We start from the raw sequence: 14,821 nt of genomic DNA on the forward strand, positions 1-14,821 counted from the left end.
ATAACGGTATCTCCGGTATCGGTTCATTTCTTTGGAATCCTGACTCTGCTTGCGATCTTCTGCTCGTTGATAACGTCGCTAGTTTGTTGCTCTGTGTCCTGGTTGAGTGGGTCACTTCTCGTGGTGGCTTCGGAGGAGGTGAATGTCGCCGTGAACAAGTCACTAGGGCAAAACGGGGTACTTGCCAGCGCTTTTATCTGCTCTCTCTCCACCGAATCACATGGTCTGACTCTACGTGTCGGAAGGCCCGAAAGCAGCCATGGTCCGTGAGGAACTGGATTAGGTGGTAGTCCAAGCATTTGTGTTGGCTGTCTGCCCAAACCGTCAGCTCAGGCACTTCCCCCGTCGCGACGCTTGCCATGTGGTCTTCCACTCACCCAGCAGGCACTCGTGTGCCCCGCCTGCCAGAGCTAGCACTGCGTCTTCGGATATTGTCCTGAATCCTCTAATGAGCCTGAGGGCCATGGACCGTAGCACCTAGCGCGCTCTTGCTAATGGCATTGCTTCAGATTGGTGCAGCGTATAGCAGCGAAACCTTTGCTACCGCCACCAGCAGTTTCCTGGCCGGATATCTTGGAACATTGGGCACGAGTCTAGCCAATGAAGAGGCTGTGACTGCTGCCTTCTTGCTGGCGTAACTCGCGTGGTCCTTGAACGATAATCTGTGGTCTATCTTTACACTCAGCTAATTTAGGGACTCTTGGGAGGTAGCACCTGTGTGCAATTGACAGAGACTAGCATATTCTCCACCTTTTTCCTGCTGCTTGGTAGGACAGCCTCGGTCTTGTGAGCCGCTATTTCTAGCCCGGCTTTCTCGAGCCAGTATATGACAGCACGAATCGTAGTGTTACATTTATCTTGCAACCCTGCGATTGTTTTGGCGACCGCTGTAATTGCGACATATTCAGAAAAACAGTGCAGCTCTAGTCCCACGGGCCTGTTCATGCCCAAGATTACATCGTACATGATGTTCCACAGGATTGGTCCAAGTACCGATTTTTGGGCCATCTTCCGTATCGTACCATAGGACCCGGTCCCTCAAGTAGCTGCCAACGACTATCCTCAGGTACTCCGGGGCCCCCATACAGTACATGGCTCTGAGGATTATGGCTCCGAGGATAACGAGCCATCTGGCGGTGTTGAAGGCGTTATTTACGTCCAGAGTCATTATTGCGCGGTATTTTTTTCTGCCTCCTTGCAATTTATCAGCAGCGGTTTCGGCGATGTTACTCACGGACGAGAGAGCGTCCAGGGTACCCTTTCCTTTCCGAAAGCCATATTGCTGACTTCCTAGGCCGTTGATGTTCTCGGTGGTTGCCTCTATTCGGGTATACGATTGAACAGTTTTCCAACTATATCCAGTAGGCATAGGGGACATAGACCTTGTTGGGAAGATTCCGTCCAGAAGACATTGCTGGAAGGTGGCCCTGAAGATGTCAGGTCTACCCAAAGCTACAGGAATCCTTTGTTAGGTTTGATGCGCTTGGCTGCTTTGACGACTTGAAGTTCTGCGACGCACGGTAAATCTGTGGCAGGGGCTACTGCTTATGGCCGCCATACCGCTCTCTTCCATAGCATGTTGGTAACAAGCCTATAGGCGAGGCCCCGGGTATCACTACCTACGCTATCCTGCAGTTCCTTATACGACCGCGCTTTGGCAGCCGCTATGCAGTGGTTGAACTCTGCGTTTCCTTCTGAATGCCTCAATGAGCTCCGCGTGGGGGCTACTGCCTCTGTCTCGTTGCGCCGTTCTCCTAACCCTGAGGCAATCGGACTGTAGTTGGTTCCACCCTAAGGTGGAACTCTCGCAGTACACGGGTGGTTGCAACACACCCCTTTGCCTTGTGCCCACGCTCACCGCATCTAAGACAGCAGTCTGCCCTATCAGTCGCCTTGCAGGTCGTTGCTCGATGTCTTTAGAAGATTTTAATTTTCCTACCGTAAGTCGATTACAAAAAAAAAATAGCAACAGCCATACACCAAATTTTAGAACGCTTAGATATAACACCATAAATTAAAGTAATCCATAAGAACCCCAATATTGGTGAATATTACAAATCCAACTTTAACGTCCGCTGCCGAATTCGTTAACCCCACCAAAGGGTCAAAACCGCTAACGCAGCAAATTCTCCGCTGATCAGTATCCATGCGCGATCCACTCAAGAGCGCGCCCAATTCTTATAAATACAAAAGAGACTCTTTACGCTCAACATAAAGAAGTAAATAAGTCTCAGCCAAGGGTTTGCTAAGCGTTTGCTTTGCAACATAGATCTTTCGATTTAATTCCTTCGCTCTACGAATAAGACGGGAATTGTCTCCGCTTCCACACTTGTAATTTTATTTAAATACAGATAATATTTTTTTCTTAATAAATTACCGTGGATTCGTTATTATATATATACTGGCAGCGCTGCTCCTCGATTTAGGATAAAAACCCTTTATACTGTAGATCCAAAGATCACTTACAAAAAATACTTCGATTGGAGCGGGACCTTGCCTGCTCCAATCTCTACATGGCGACCGTGACGTTCGGACTTCAGAGGAGCAGATAAAGGATAATCAATTACAACTGTGAAAAGCAGACGGACGAGGAAAACACGAAGCAAATAATGAAAAACCTGAGGAAAATTCTTAGTGAGTTATATAAGGTGTGAAGAAAAGAATACAAAAAAAAAGAATAAAAGAATAGCGCACTTAATGTGCCTATTATGTTCACAAGAAAATCCACCAAATTGGTCAACCGCCTGCAAATTACAAGCAGAGTTCGAGCATTTAAAAAATACTATAATCGCAATTAAGCCCACACCTTCTAAAACTCATTCAGAAAATAAATAATTAATAAACATCAGCCTCGAAAGAAAATCCCAAAGAGACCAGACGTCTGCCCACAGGACTGCCAAGGACCGTTGAACAGCACGGAGGGCTGATACACCTGCAACCAGGAGGAAACCAGTGCGATGGCCGGAACCGGTATCGCCTGAGCCCGTAGGCCCAGGACAGCAGCAGCAGAAGAAACAAGCGCGAGGCACAAACCAAGCCGTCCCTTGCGTCTTCGAGGGAGTGTCAGCGTGGCAAATTAATGTAATGTAAATTTAAACAAATATTATAATATTGACCGGTATCTTTGTTGACCAATACGACCCTAAGTTCACAAAAAATTTTGTAGGAACATGTAAATCGAGAACGAAGTCAAAGAGCAGAAATAGGTTGTACGGAAAATCAAGATTAAAAACACGAAAAAAAGCAAGAAAATAAAATTAATAATCCTAATTTGAATTTTTATATTTTTATATTGTTAATTATAAATGCATTCATAAAGGCATACAAATAACACAATTATTGCCCACTAAAAAATTACGGCAAGCCCTGCTTAGAAACAATTAAAAAAAATGGATAAAGAAACTAAAAAGGAAAAAATAAATAAAATATGACAATTTATGTATGAAAGATTAAGAGATAAAAATTGTAAATGTTCAATATAAATGATGAATAAAATATTAAAACAAAACAAAATAAATGGAATATACTGGTAAATAAGAATATCCACTAGGGACAAGAGGAATATTAGTAGTTCGTCCTCTGATTTATGTCTTATTAAGCAAAATAGGTGGACTAACAGACATTAATAAAAGATCTTTAAGAGACGAAATCGACATTTGATAAGTCTTTTTTTAAACTTAAATTCTATTTATTAAGGTTTCAAAAGGAATCGTTCAGTAATTCCACTGTACATAACCTAATGTGTGATAAAGATATATGAGACCAATTGGTATCTTAATTATAAAGTACAAAAGAAAGAAAAATACAAATGTCCCACACAAAATAGACAGGTACAGCAAGGAACAATAAGCATGTCTGCACATTGGTAGAATGCTTTAACGAAGTTCGCCAATTATTACATAATAATATAAACAGCAACCAGATAGATCAAACCTAGCACAGGCAGCGATGTTACTAAACAGACTTCTTCAGGTATAATTTATACATATTGGTACCTAAAATTTTTGATAGTTTTTTTTTACTTATTCTTATGATTTACTTATGACCGAAACACAATCATTCATATGTCCACCATGCTTGACACTCTGGGGAGTGTGTGGGCAAGTGTTCTGAGGATGATGAAATAATTGAGTGAAGTTGAGGAATAGAAGGCATCGATAGAGCGACGCTTGTGTAAATTAGTCTGGTGAGCACTATTGAAGGAACAACAAGCAGGCGACTTGCTGTGCCGGAGAATATAGACGCTGAAGTGAAAGAAAAGTCGCGCTCGGCTTCTGCGACATATACATAAAATTTGCTTCAGGTTTGCAGAACCGAGCTTCCTATGTTTTATTATAGATATAAAGTAGTAAAGTAAAGCCAAGTCGATCTAGCCATGTCCATCTGTCCGTATGAACGTCGAGATCTCATGAACTATAAAAGCTAGAAGGTTGACATTCAGCATACAGATTCTAGGGACATAGACACAGCGCATGTTTTTGCAACGCCCACTCTAACGCCCACAAACCGCACAAAACTGATGCCATTATTTTTGAAAAATGTGTTGATGTTGCAAATTTCAATAGATTTTTTTTTTCGCACGGGTCCCACGGCCACACCTCCCGCCCAACCGACCGAGGGGACCAAGGAAATGAATATAATGTCATGTAATAATAATAGGATTAAGTCTATTATAGTCAGAACACAATACTCTGTAATTGTCATGCAACTCATAGTTAGATCTACAATGATTTAAAATAAGTGGTATATAGTTTCTAGTGAATCTACTTGGGACAGAGAAGTTAAGCCGACTAACCAAGTCGGGTCTATCAACGTCACCACGAATAAGCTTACGAATAAAGACTGTTCCAAGCATAGACCTACAGTTAGCTAGGGAAGGTAAATTAACTAAAAGTAGTCTACTGGAATAAGGAATATACGGTTTGCATCCCAATTTAGACGCCGCAAGGCAAAAAGTAAGACGTTTTTTTGGACCGATTCAAAGCGGTGTACTACGTATTGTGGACTCCAATCAGGTGATTCATACTCAAGAATCGGACGTTTAATACGTTATCACGGCACCATATTTGAAAGCTGTCTAGATCGGATTGTAAGTCCAAATGGTGCGAAATGTTCTTGTGCTGGAGGCATAATTTAAAATAGTTTGCGTACATAAGTAAATCCGTGCTGACACGGTGATATGATTGATCTACAAAGGTGCTGCATATGAGGAGTGATAACACTTTCAAAAAGTTTTGGGATAGTCGACAATTTAGAGATTCCTCTGTAATAGCTTGCATCCAGTTTGCTACCTTTTTTTGTGGATGAATCACAAAGGACTCCTTCCATATATGAGGGAACTGTGAAGATTCCAGAGATAAGGTAAACAGTTTCAGAAGAGGGTTGCACAAGGCTTCCGCACAGAATCTAAGCACACAGCCAGGGATTCCGTCGGGACATGCCTGAATAGACAGGTTTAACAAAAACTGGCTTGAAAGAACTGATCCACAGTTTTGGCGTAGCTAGAGATAGTTTTCGTCGAGCCGATGATCTTCTTTCCGCGCTTAATTCACAGTTTAATGGCCTTAAGCTATTAGATGAATCTCCAAAGCGCAAAAAAGCCGCTGGTGGTAGGCTGCCTAAGGCCCCGCAACCACGGGCAAATGATCAACAGGACTCCACAACTGATCAGCTGTTAAAAAAACTGGCTTGAAAGAACTGATCCACAGTTTTGGCGTAGCTAGAGATAGTTTTCGTCGGGCCGATGATCTTCTTTCCGCGCTTAATTCACAGTTTAATGGCCTTAAGCTATTAGATGAATCTCCAAAGCGCAAAAAAGCCGCTGGACAGGACTCCACAACTGATCAGCTGTTAATCGCAGCAAATCCACATATGCTGCTAATATCGGCAGCTAAAAAAGATTTGGAGCAATCCGATCAATCAGCTGTGGATGGACCCCACCCTGTGATTGCTAAAGATTTCGAATTGTCTGCACTGGTTTCTCAACCAGTGATTCCACCTGTCCCGAACAGTTTACCACCACAAGGGAACATTGAGTCCGGACTACCGGCACAAGTTGGCACTGCAGAAATACAATCTGCAGGGCCAAAACCCCTCTCGGTGGTTCGACTAAAGAAACAAATTTTCGTTTCTCGGATTTCCCCTGATCAAACATCGTCGGATGTAATGTCTTATATACAAGACAAATCAAAAGCCGATAATATAAAAGTGGAAATATTTAACTTCTCTTACGCTAATAACTGTCAGTAATGTGATTTTTTCGACCATATGTTCGGGTGATTTTCGGCCGGATAGTATGGTGGTAAAAGAGTTCGAAGCTAAGATCATAATTAGGAAAAATGAGCCCGTGGGAATTAAACTTCCCTCACGTGGCCAAAACACGGCACCATCCGCCTCTCCATCATCTTCCTCTTCTTTAAAAAAATTACATCTAATCTTACTATTTCCTATCAAATGCTACATGCTACAGGCTTGCGTAGCAAACTAACCAAATTGTATTGTGATAGCCTTTCCTTTGCATCCCATATAATAGTGTTCACAGAGACTTGGTTAAAGTACACAATGTATAGGTATGACCGTCCCTCCAAACGTGGAGGTGGAGTCTTAATTGCGGTTAGATCTACCCTCGCGTCGGAGGAGGTACTTTTTGACGAGCCCCGTAAATCAGAATCAGTTTATATTACGTGCTCGTATATACCGCCATCTTCTGAAATCCCAGAATTAATGCATTTACATGCTCTATCAAATTTTTAACTCTGTTAATACCCTTGCCTCTTCTGCCCATTCCACATATTTTTTTATTATTTTTTATCTATTTTTACCGATTAAAAGTTATCCTGTATAAATGTTTGTGTGTGAATATATTTTTTATTTCATTTATGTGACATTTTCAAGATTTTAATATTTTTTTTGTGTTTATTTATTTGACATACATATATATGTATAGATCTGGTCTTGATCGTTTGCTCTACTTATAGTTTTTTCTTTTAGACACTTACTGTGTGTCTTGTATATTTTTGTGAATGTGTTTATCATTTATTTATTATTATTAAAATAATAATTGCACCTAATAAGATATTAACATTTTTTAAATAGGGTGTTTTCACAACAACTTTATTAATTACGTTATCAATTACGATAGCGGTGAAGAAACAGACCGTTTTGGAATCTATTAAATCCATATTAAAACCGATATTTTCAACCGACTTATTCGGTTATCATTCAATCGTCTGGGCACTTCTTTTCTTCTTCTGACGTGGTTGAATTGAATATTTAATATTTGTATTTAGAATTGCAGTGTAGGTGGTAATGTGCGAGATTTCTTTCTATGGTATTCTTTTCAATAGTACATTTTTTACACGGTCGAGCTCAGCGTAAAGCTGAAGGTCGATGTATTCCAAGGTATTTCTTCATTGTTTAGTAAATTTAGCAACCTTGCCATTCTACTTACTTCGATTTATTGTCGGAGATGGCGGTTCTGCTGCATTTGTTGGTAGTCGGCTCCTTTGGAAGTTGAGTTGGAATTCTACATTATCTCTGATCGAGTTGTCGTCAATGTCGTCTTGAGATCCTGTTCGCTTCCATTCTAGGTCCCTCTATTTATTATATGGGTTGCCATAATTAAAGTTTTAAATTCTTCAGAAACAAGGCCGTTGAGCAAACCCGTCCAGGTCTGCACGCCCCAGCTTGAGGAAAGTGTCAGGGTGGAACGTTCATCTTTTACTAGGCGTCTTGCTACAGAGACTGCGATGTAAGCCGAGCAACTGCACGGAGCCTCTGTAAGAACTAAACAGGAGTCCAGCGGGGCTGGTCGGAACACAGCAAGGGACAGACTAGCAAGGTGTTCGCCTTGAGGGGACGGTCTGGGAACGGTGATGCTTCCAGGGCATTTATATATATTTTTTTTACTTTTAAGAATTTAGAGAAAAAAAAAATAACTTGACTATATTACGTTATTTTTTAAAAGCAGAATGTGCATACGACAATGCACATACCCACTGTACCAACCGCAACATTTAGTTACAGTGTATTAATGTAAACATTTAATACTGACAATAAAATTTGACTGCTTTGCGAAATTCAATCTTTCGGCTCTCCCGTACAGTCAAATGAATGTCAAGTGCAAGTGTCAGCGAATTCCCTTGATCAGAGCACACAGGTGATGCATGCATATTCATCTTTCCTCACGCTCACCCCGTCACCAGCCTTACGTATAATAGATATATGGGGCCATTACGCGAGCTATGAAGTTTTCCGTAATCTTTTAACCAGCACTTTTGTATATTATAAAAGTTCCCAACTTAGAAAAATTATAAAAGGAAAGCATAATTGGAAAAACACAAGAAATCTTTGCTTTCAAAAACCTTACTTATGGCATTCCCCAAACTTGTAAAACAGTACATTGTATAAAAAATGCGATTAAAAAAATTGTTAATATAAGTAATTTAAATTGTATTCCAAATTAAATCAAGGAAAGAAAGCGCTCTGTAGCTTTAGCAATGTCGACCATGTATCCAGAGTCCTCTGCCAATAAGGGCAGCACAGACTCTCAGCTTATTAGGGACAGCATTGGTAGTTTAGTTGCTAATTGAATTTCAATAAATAAAGCCGTTGTTCTCTCTTCGATTTGAAGTCCAACTCTTTATTTTTTTATTTGCACTTCGCAAATAATTAACTTATATCTAGTCCGGCCGTTGCCAACATTAGCTATTTTCGAATAATGAAAAGACGTTTTTTATGAAGTGATTTCGAACGAGACGATTAAATTTGTTTCCGCGAAATTTGGCATCGATGCGCGCATGCATAGGTCACGAAAGCGAATAATGAATAATTTGCAGATCTAACAGCAGAACGCGAAGCTAAAAGTATAGGTGCAAAAGGAGAGGAGAGCGCGAGAGAGGAGTGTTTAGGTGCTGATCTGCATATATAACGAAAGCTGAGGCGCAGTAGACTGTGTCTCCTATGTTGGCAATAACTGCGTTCTGTGCAGCTCGAAATAGTCTAGAGCATATTGGCCTTGCTCGTGGTCAAGAATCATTTTGTTCAGATCCTGCATTCCAAATTTGAACAAGAGAAACAAGAGAAAAAGCTGTAGTCGAGTTCAGTTTGTGGAAATGCGAACGCATTTTATGAGAAAAATTCAAAAATTGTTCAAAAGTGTGGGTCGTTGCTACAGTGTTTTTGGTCAAAAGGTTTCTGGGCGTGTTTTTGAGCAAATCAATGGAAATTTACAGGACTAATATAAATTTGAAAAAAACAACAAAAATGTTGAGATGACAGTTTTGTGCGGTTTGTGGGCGGGGCAAAATAAGAATTGGCATATCGATAGAAATTTACAAAACTAATATAGAAATAAAAAGTGTGGGCGTGCCAACCGCTGCGTTTATGTCCCTTAAATCTGTATGCTAAATCTCAACCTTCTAGCTTTTATGGTACCTGAGATCTCGACGCTCATAGAAACAGACGGACATGACTAAATCGACTCGGCTATTGATCTTGATCAATAATATATACAGCTGCGGTTAAAATAATAGCACTACTGCAGGTGGAAAGTTGAAACTTGATCGACTCGGCTATTGATACTGATCAAGAATATATATACTTCATATGGTCGGAAACGCGTCCTTCTGCCTGTTACATACTTTTCAACGAATCTAGCATACCCTATTACTATATGAGTAACGGGTATTAAAAGTCATTTACTTTTCATTTAGAAAGGGGCGTTTTACAAATGTCAAAAATTTTTCGAATTCGAAAACCGGATTACCGATTTTGTGATTTCAGAATAGAAATAGTAAAATTTTTACGAATTCGATTACCGGAGCATGCCCGAGGGATCGTAGTTTGAACTGAATTGAATTGAAATATTATATCCAATAACTTAATTATATAAAAACATCAGTTAATCAAAGTTTGTCTTTTACCATTCACTTTAGCTTATTATATTATTTTAAATATTTTTCAGTACGCTCACAAATTGGCTTATTTGATTGGACAAAGTATTCAACGAGATGTGGCTGAATCACTTTCTGAAAAACTATTTTATCTTTAAAATTATCAAAAGACCTGTCCATAACCCTACAATTAATAAATCTGTATATTTTAAGACAAAAATAAATAATAAAAAAAACCTTCTTCCCAACTGTCGTTTGAAAATTGTTTTTGAAGTAGTTATTTAATTGTTTTTAGCTGTCTTGTTTTTCTAAAATATAATGATCGTAATTTGAACTATTGCTTTATCGAAATATTATATTCAATAACTAATTAATATAAAAACATCAGTTAATCGAAAGGTGCCTTTTAACATTCACTTCAGCATATTATATTATTTTAAATAATTTTCAGTAAGCGTGACGAGCAAAGTATTCAACGAGATGTGTGTGAAGCACTGTTTTATCTTTAAATTTCGTATATTCATATAGCATACGAATTCTGACCATTCTAAAATTAAGGAGCATATATAACTGAAGTCAGCGTTTATATGCCATTGCAACAAAGTGTTACAATGTACGTATTTTAAGATAATTCTAGTCAAGGGTTTTTGCTGGATTTGTTGCATTTTTTTTTATAAATTCAGTCTCTATATGCGCTTTATTCGTTTCTATTGTACAGCAGCGCCTTCTACTTCCGCGAGAGTGCTGTGGATTCCCGTACAAATAATTCCTCTGATTCTTGACTGCTCGTTGGTAGCGAAATGTTTTTTTTTTTTGTTATTGAACAGTTTTTCTCCGAGAACACTCCATGTGCGGAAGCCTCCACTGGTAGGTAGATCAAATGGTTTGTGAAAATCAGAGTAAGCTAGAATTTTTTTTAATGGTTCAAATGAGTTGCATTTGTTTTGCGATAGTTCTATTTTTATTATTCTTGATTGAGTTTCCATTTTCAACATTAAAGGGTCTGTGAGCGGTGATTTTCTTACGATCCCGTCTACTGGAAGTTGTTTTTCTTCTGCCTTGGTTCCGATACGCCCAAGGGTGAAGTAAATACATGTTCCCTATCTTCCATTCACCATGAAACTAAAACACGTGATCAAGAACGGTTCTACTTTAAATTTGTATGCCTTTCCGGTTGTAGCCAGCTTACAAAAACGGTTAAGCATATTTCCGATCTCTGCCTCCTTGCCATCCTCTGAAACTCTAAGGCTGAGGGCAGAGTGCGCGCAAAAAGCGATAATATTGGGCGAGTACGAGCGATAAACCACTGCATACATTTTTTTAAGTGCAATCGCTCGATGTCAGAGTGAGAGCGAAGCGAGTGGCGAGCTAAAGTGATAAAGCGAGCGCAAAGCGAAAGATCAGTTTGCAACTTTCATCGCTTCAACTCGCCCAGAACGTACGATTGCTTTGTTGTATTCTGTGCTTTAATTACCGCTTATTTCCAAAACACACGTTATTTTGTTTTTTTAAAATTATTTATTTAAAATATAATCCAAAGTCGAAATAGGCATCCACACATAGTTAAAGGACTTTTCTGTTTGGTTGGAAAGTCTTAAAGAATTAAAATTTTGTCTTCCTGGCAGATAAATGTGATTGATACATAATTTTCCATAGCCGACTATATAACAACTAGTTCCCGCTTTTAGTCTTTGAAAATTACGTCATTTTGGCTGTAGAAGTCCTGTTATGTATTCTTTTACACTGAGCCTCGAACTGCTTGTGTCCATTCGTCTTTCCTCTGAGCGATAGGTTTATGAGTCTGACAAATAGTAAGACGAGGCTCGGTTCGGAGCTTGAGACTGTTAAAGACAAAGCCCAAAGAGTTAATCGAAGAGGTACTTTCTTTCTGTTCATAGTCATCTTAAACCCTTTACAGTCGGTTACGACACCTCCAGCACGTACGAATCATACTTCTCCTCAAACGGTGAAGTCTTGCCACTCATGTATTAGAAAGAAGTGTCTTCAGTATCTTCGGGTCGGGTCTGTATGAATTTCTGTCTGTAAGGGGAAGAACTGGTTCGCTGATTAAAGAAGTCTTTAGTTTTTCGAATGCTAATTGTTATTTTTCTCCGAACTCATAATTTCAATTAGCAAATGCCACAAAGGCCTAACAATGGATGCGTATCCCTTTATGAATTTTCGGAAATAAAAAGTAAAACCTAGGAATCGCTGAATTCCGTTTTTGTCTCGTGGTTGCGGAAATTCTTCAACGGCTTGAATTTTTTCGGGTCCTGTATTTAGCTGTGAAAGATTTTGCACTCACTTCAGTTGATGCGCAAAACCTTCTTTAACTTAGCATTTCTTTCTTCAATGTCGTCCCGACACAACAAAATTTTTTGCAATAAGCTCCCTTAGAACTGCCATGATGAATTTGGTGAATAGTGTTAGTCTTTTGTACCCCTGTAGCTTGTCTAACACGTTCTCCATGTGAGCCATCGGAATGTTGTCGCTGATTAAACTTTCGTTTAGTTTTCGGTAGTCTCGGTAGAGTAGACGTTTCCTTCCGTTTTTCTTGGATACCAAAACAACTGGCAATGCGTACTCAGAAGTACTTGGCTGAAATGATAAATAAAGGGATGGTTCAAGGATGGAGTGAGAGTACAATTCACTAGTTGCCAATCAAACCTGGCCGAAGGATTAGCGAGCAATTGGAGCGCCATATGAACGGCCACGTAGACCGCTTCTAGTCACGACTGCTGCCAAAGGGATGCTCCCAGCAGCTCGTCGTTAATTATTTGGAAACTTTTTCGCCAGTTTGTCGACTGGAAAGTGTGCGTTTAATGATTACACGGCGGTGCTAAAATTACATCTTCATCAAATGGATGTAAGAACGGAATTGTAAAGGGATTGGAAACAGAGGAAGAAGGCGTTCTTGTAGCGATTTCGTCGGGTCATTCGCAATATATAAAGGATTTATAGCATGCCCATGGCAGCGAGAATTGCCTGATGGCGAAGATGCAGGGTTCCAGATTGACTTTACAAGCGATCAGTGCAAGAAAGTTTAACCAGTGTTTACCAATCCGTTGTTGGAGAGCTTATGTTGCTAGCTATTGATGTACGATATCATTTTGAAAGGGGCGTTGTAAAGGATGGTCAAGTTTTATTAAAGTATAAATGCACGAGTGACATGTTGGCAGACATCTTGACCAAGAACCTCGCAAAGTAGAAGCAAGGACCACAACCATACTGAGGCTATTTAGCGATCTCAGTCTGACGAATATTGTGTAAGAGAATATGTATTCTGACTTTCGTTTCCAGACACTATTTGCATTATTTTGCAGTAAAGATTAGCCTCATCTTTATACCGGCCTTAGAGCTCTTCTTGTTATAATTCGTTCCAAATATTGGTGGGAAAAAGACTGACCAAGGCCGTGAATAGATGCGAACCATGTTTTCGAGCTAAGCCCCGTCTAGTGGAACACATTATGGCGGATCTTCCGGAGCGGCTTGACGAGTCGCTAATTCTTCTACAAGAAGGAAGCTTGCAACAAGGCTTGCACCAATAGAGTGCTACTTCTGCGAATTTAGTTGCTTCGTAACCAAGACAGTGCTTCTAGAGCTTATCAGGTTCTCTCCACAGTAGCATTTCTCCACGGTCGTAAGCACCTTATATGCACCAGGCGAAATCCTAAACTAATTTTGTCAGACAACGCCACTTATTTTGTCGGCGCTTTTGGAAGTGCTGTGGGTCCTGTCAATCGTTGAACTGAGGACTGTTGCATTTCATATCTTAGCCGTTATTCATTCTAGACCTATAGTCTTACTTTCAGAGAGCCCCGCTAATCAGGATGTTCTTACCCCAGCTCATTTCTTGTTCGGTGGTCTTCCTGATTCCTTCGATGAGCCTGCCGTGACAAGTCGCACCTACAACCGCTTGGCTGCGTGTATCCTATTTGCTGCGAAGCTTCTGGTCTCAGAGAACTTTACTTCAGCAGCGTTCCAAGTGTCGAACTCCATGACCTGGTCTTCCGGTGATCGACCTTGTTCTTGTCAAGGACCAAAATAAAGCCACAATAAGGTGGCCCCTAGCTACAGTGCTTCAGCTGATAACCGGCTATATGATAGTGCTCTTTGTAATTGTCAGAGAGTAGGGGGCATTTCGGTTACAGTTGCTTTCGTATCTCCATATCTTTTGCCATCATCAACTCGACTACAGCTTTATGTATAGTTATTGTTAACCATTTACGTCCGAGCCAATTGAAAACAATTTCAAGAATAATGTTTACAGGTATTAACACATTAATTATTCTTCAAAAACTGTCTATACATACAGAAGAACCCTACGCGTCGCGTTGTTTGGAAAAAATACCGAAATTTTTCCCCCTTCTGGTATTGTTTCACCGCCTCAATTGCGGCCTGGCTGGCTCACCTCAGGGGGGCGATCTTGTTTTTTCGCACCAGCTAGCTGACCATCCAAACCAAGTTCAGGGAGCGTCTGATCCGAAGTGGGCTACTGTGTAGCCTGAGTGCCACAATGTTCGTCATCAATAAAAATTTGCAGGAGGTAGAATCTGTAGCACGAACCTCCCAGAAGGTATATAATGCATTAGAGTCTGAATTACGGTAAAAACAATACAACTCCAGGTGGCAACAGTAGGCACAACAATGTTCACGTACCCAAACTAAAGAAAGACAGCATTCCATATCAGGAAAATGACCCGAAGCAGCAACCCAGAATAGGGTTGCCTAGTGCAAAAAGCCGAACAAGAGCAAACGATGTAAAAACCGTTTCATAAACCGAGTGAAGTTTTCTGCGGGGACGAGCCTAATAAAAGACTTAATGTGAAGTCTTGGCAATGGTCCCCAGGCGTAGCGACTGTCAGCTACAGGACCTCAGCCAGAGCAAAAACACAATGCTTAAAGCACTGCAAGCGGGAACCTTTCAT

The 14,821-nt window shown here is 40.3% G+C and overlaps 1 protein-coding gene across 3 annotated transcripts in view; it reads left to right on the forward strand.

The window, feature by feature from the left end:
* Positions 1-14,821, forward strand: part of LOC116800896 (protein argonaute-3) — a 66,915-nt gene that overhangs the window by 41,846 nt on the left and 10,248 nt on the right. For 2 of the 3 annotated variants that reach the window (XM_032717331.1, XM_032717330.1), the window contains exon 8: positions 9,965-10,142. The exons of the other annotated variant lie outside the window; for it this stretch is intronic. In XM_032717331.1, coding sequence (XP_032573222.1) covers positions 9,965-10,051 — 87 coding nt within the window. In that variant the 3' untranslated portion in view covers positions 10,052-10,142. Of the gene's footprint in view, positions 1-9,964; positions 10,143-14,821 lie in introns of those variants that run through there. 3 annotated transcript variants of the gene reach the window in all.

The sequence above is a fragment of the Drosophila sechellia genome, chromosome 3L (genome assembly GCF_004382195.2).
Source record: "Drosophila sechellia strain sech25 chromosome 3L, ASM438219v1, whole genome shotgun sequence".
NCBI classification, from domain to species: Eukaryota; Metazoa; Arthropoda; class Insecta; order Diptera; family Drosophilidae; genus Drosophila; species Drosophila sechellia.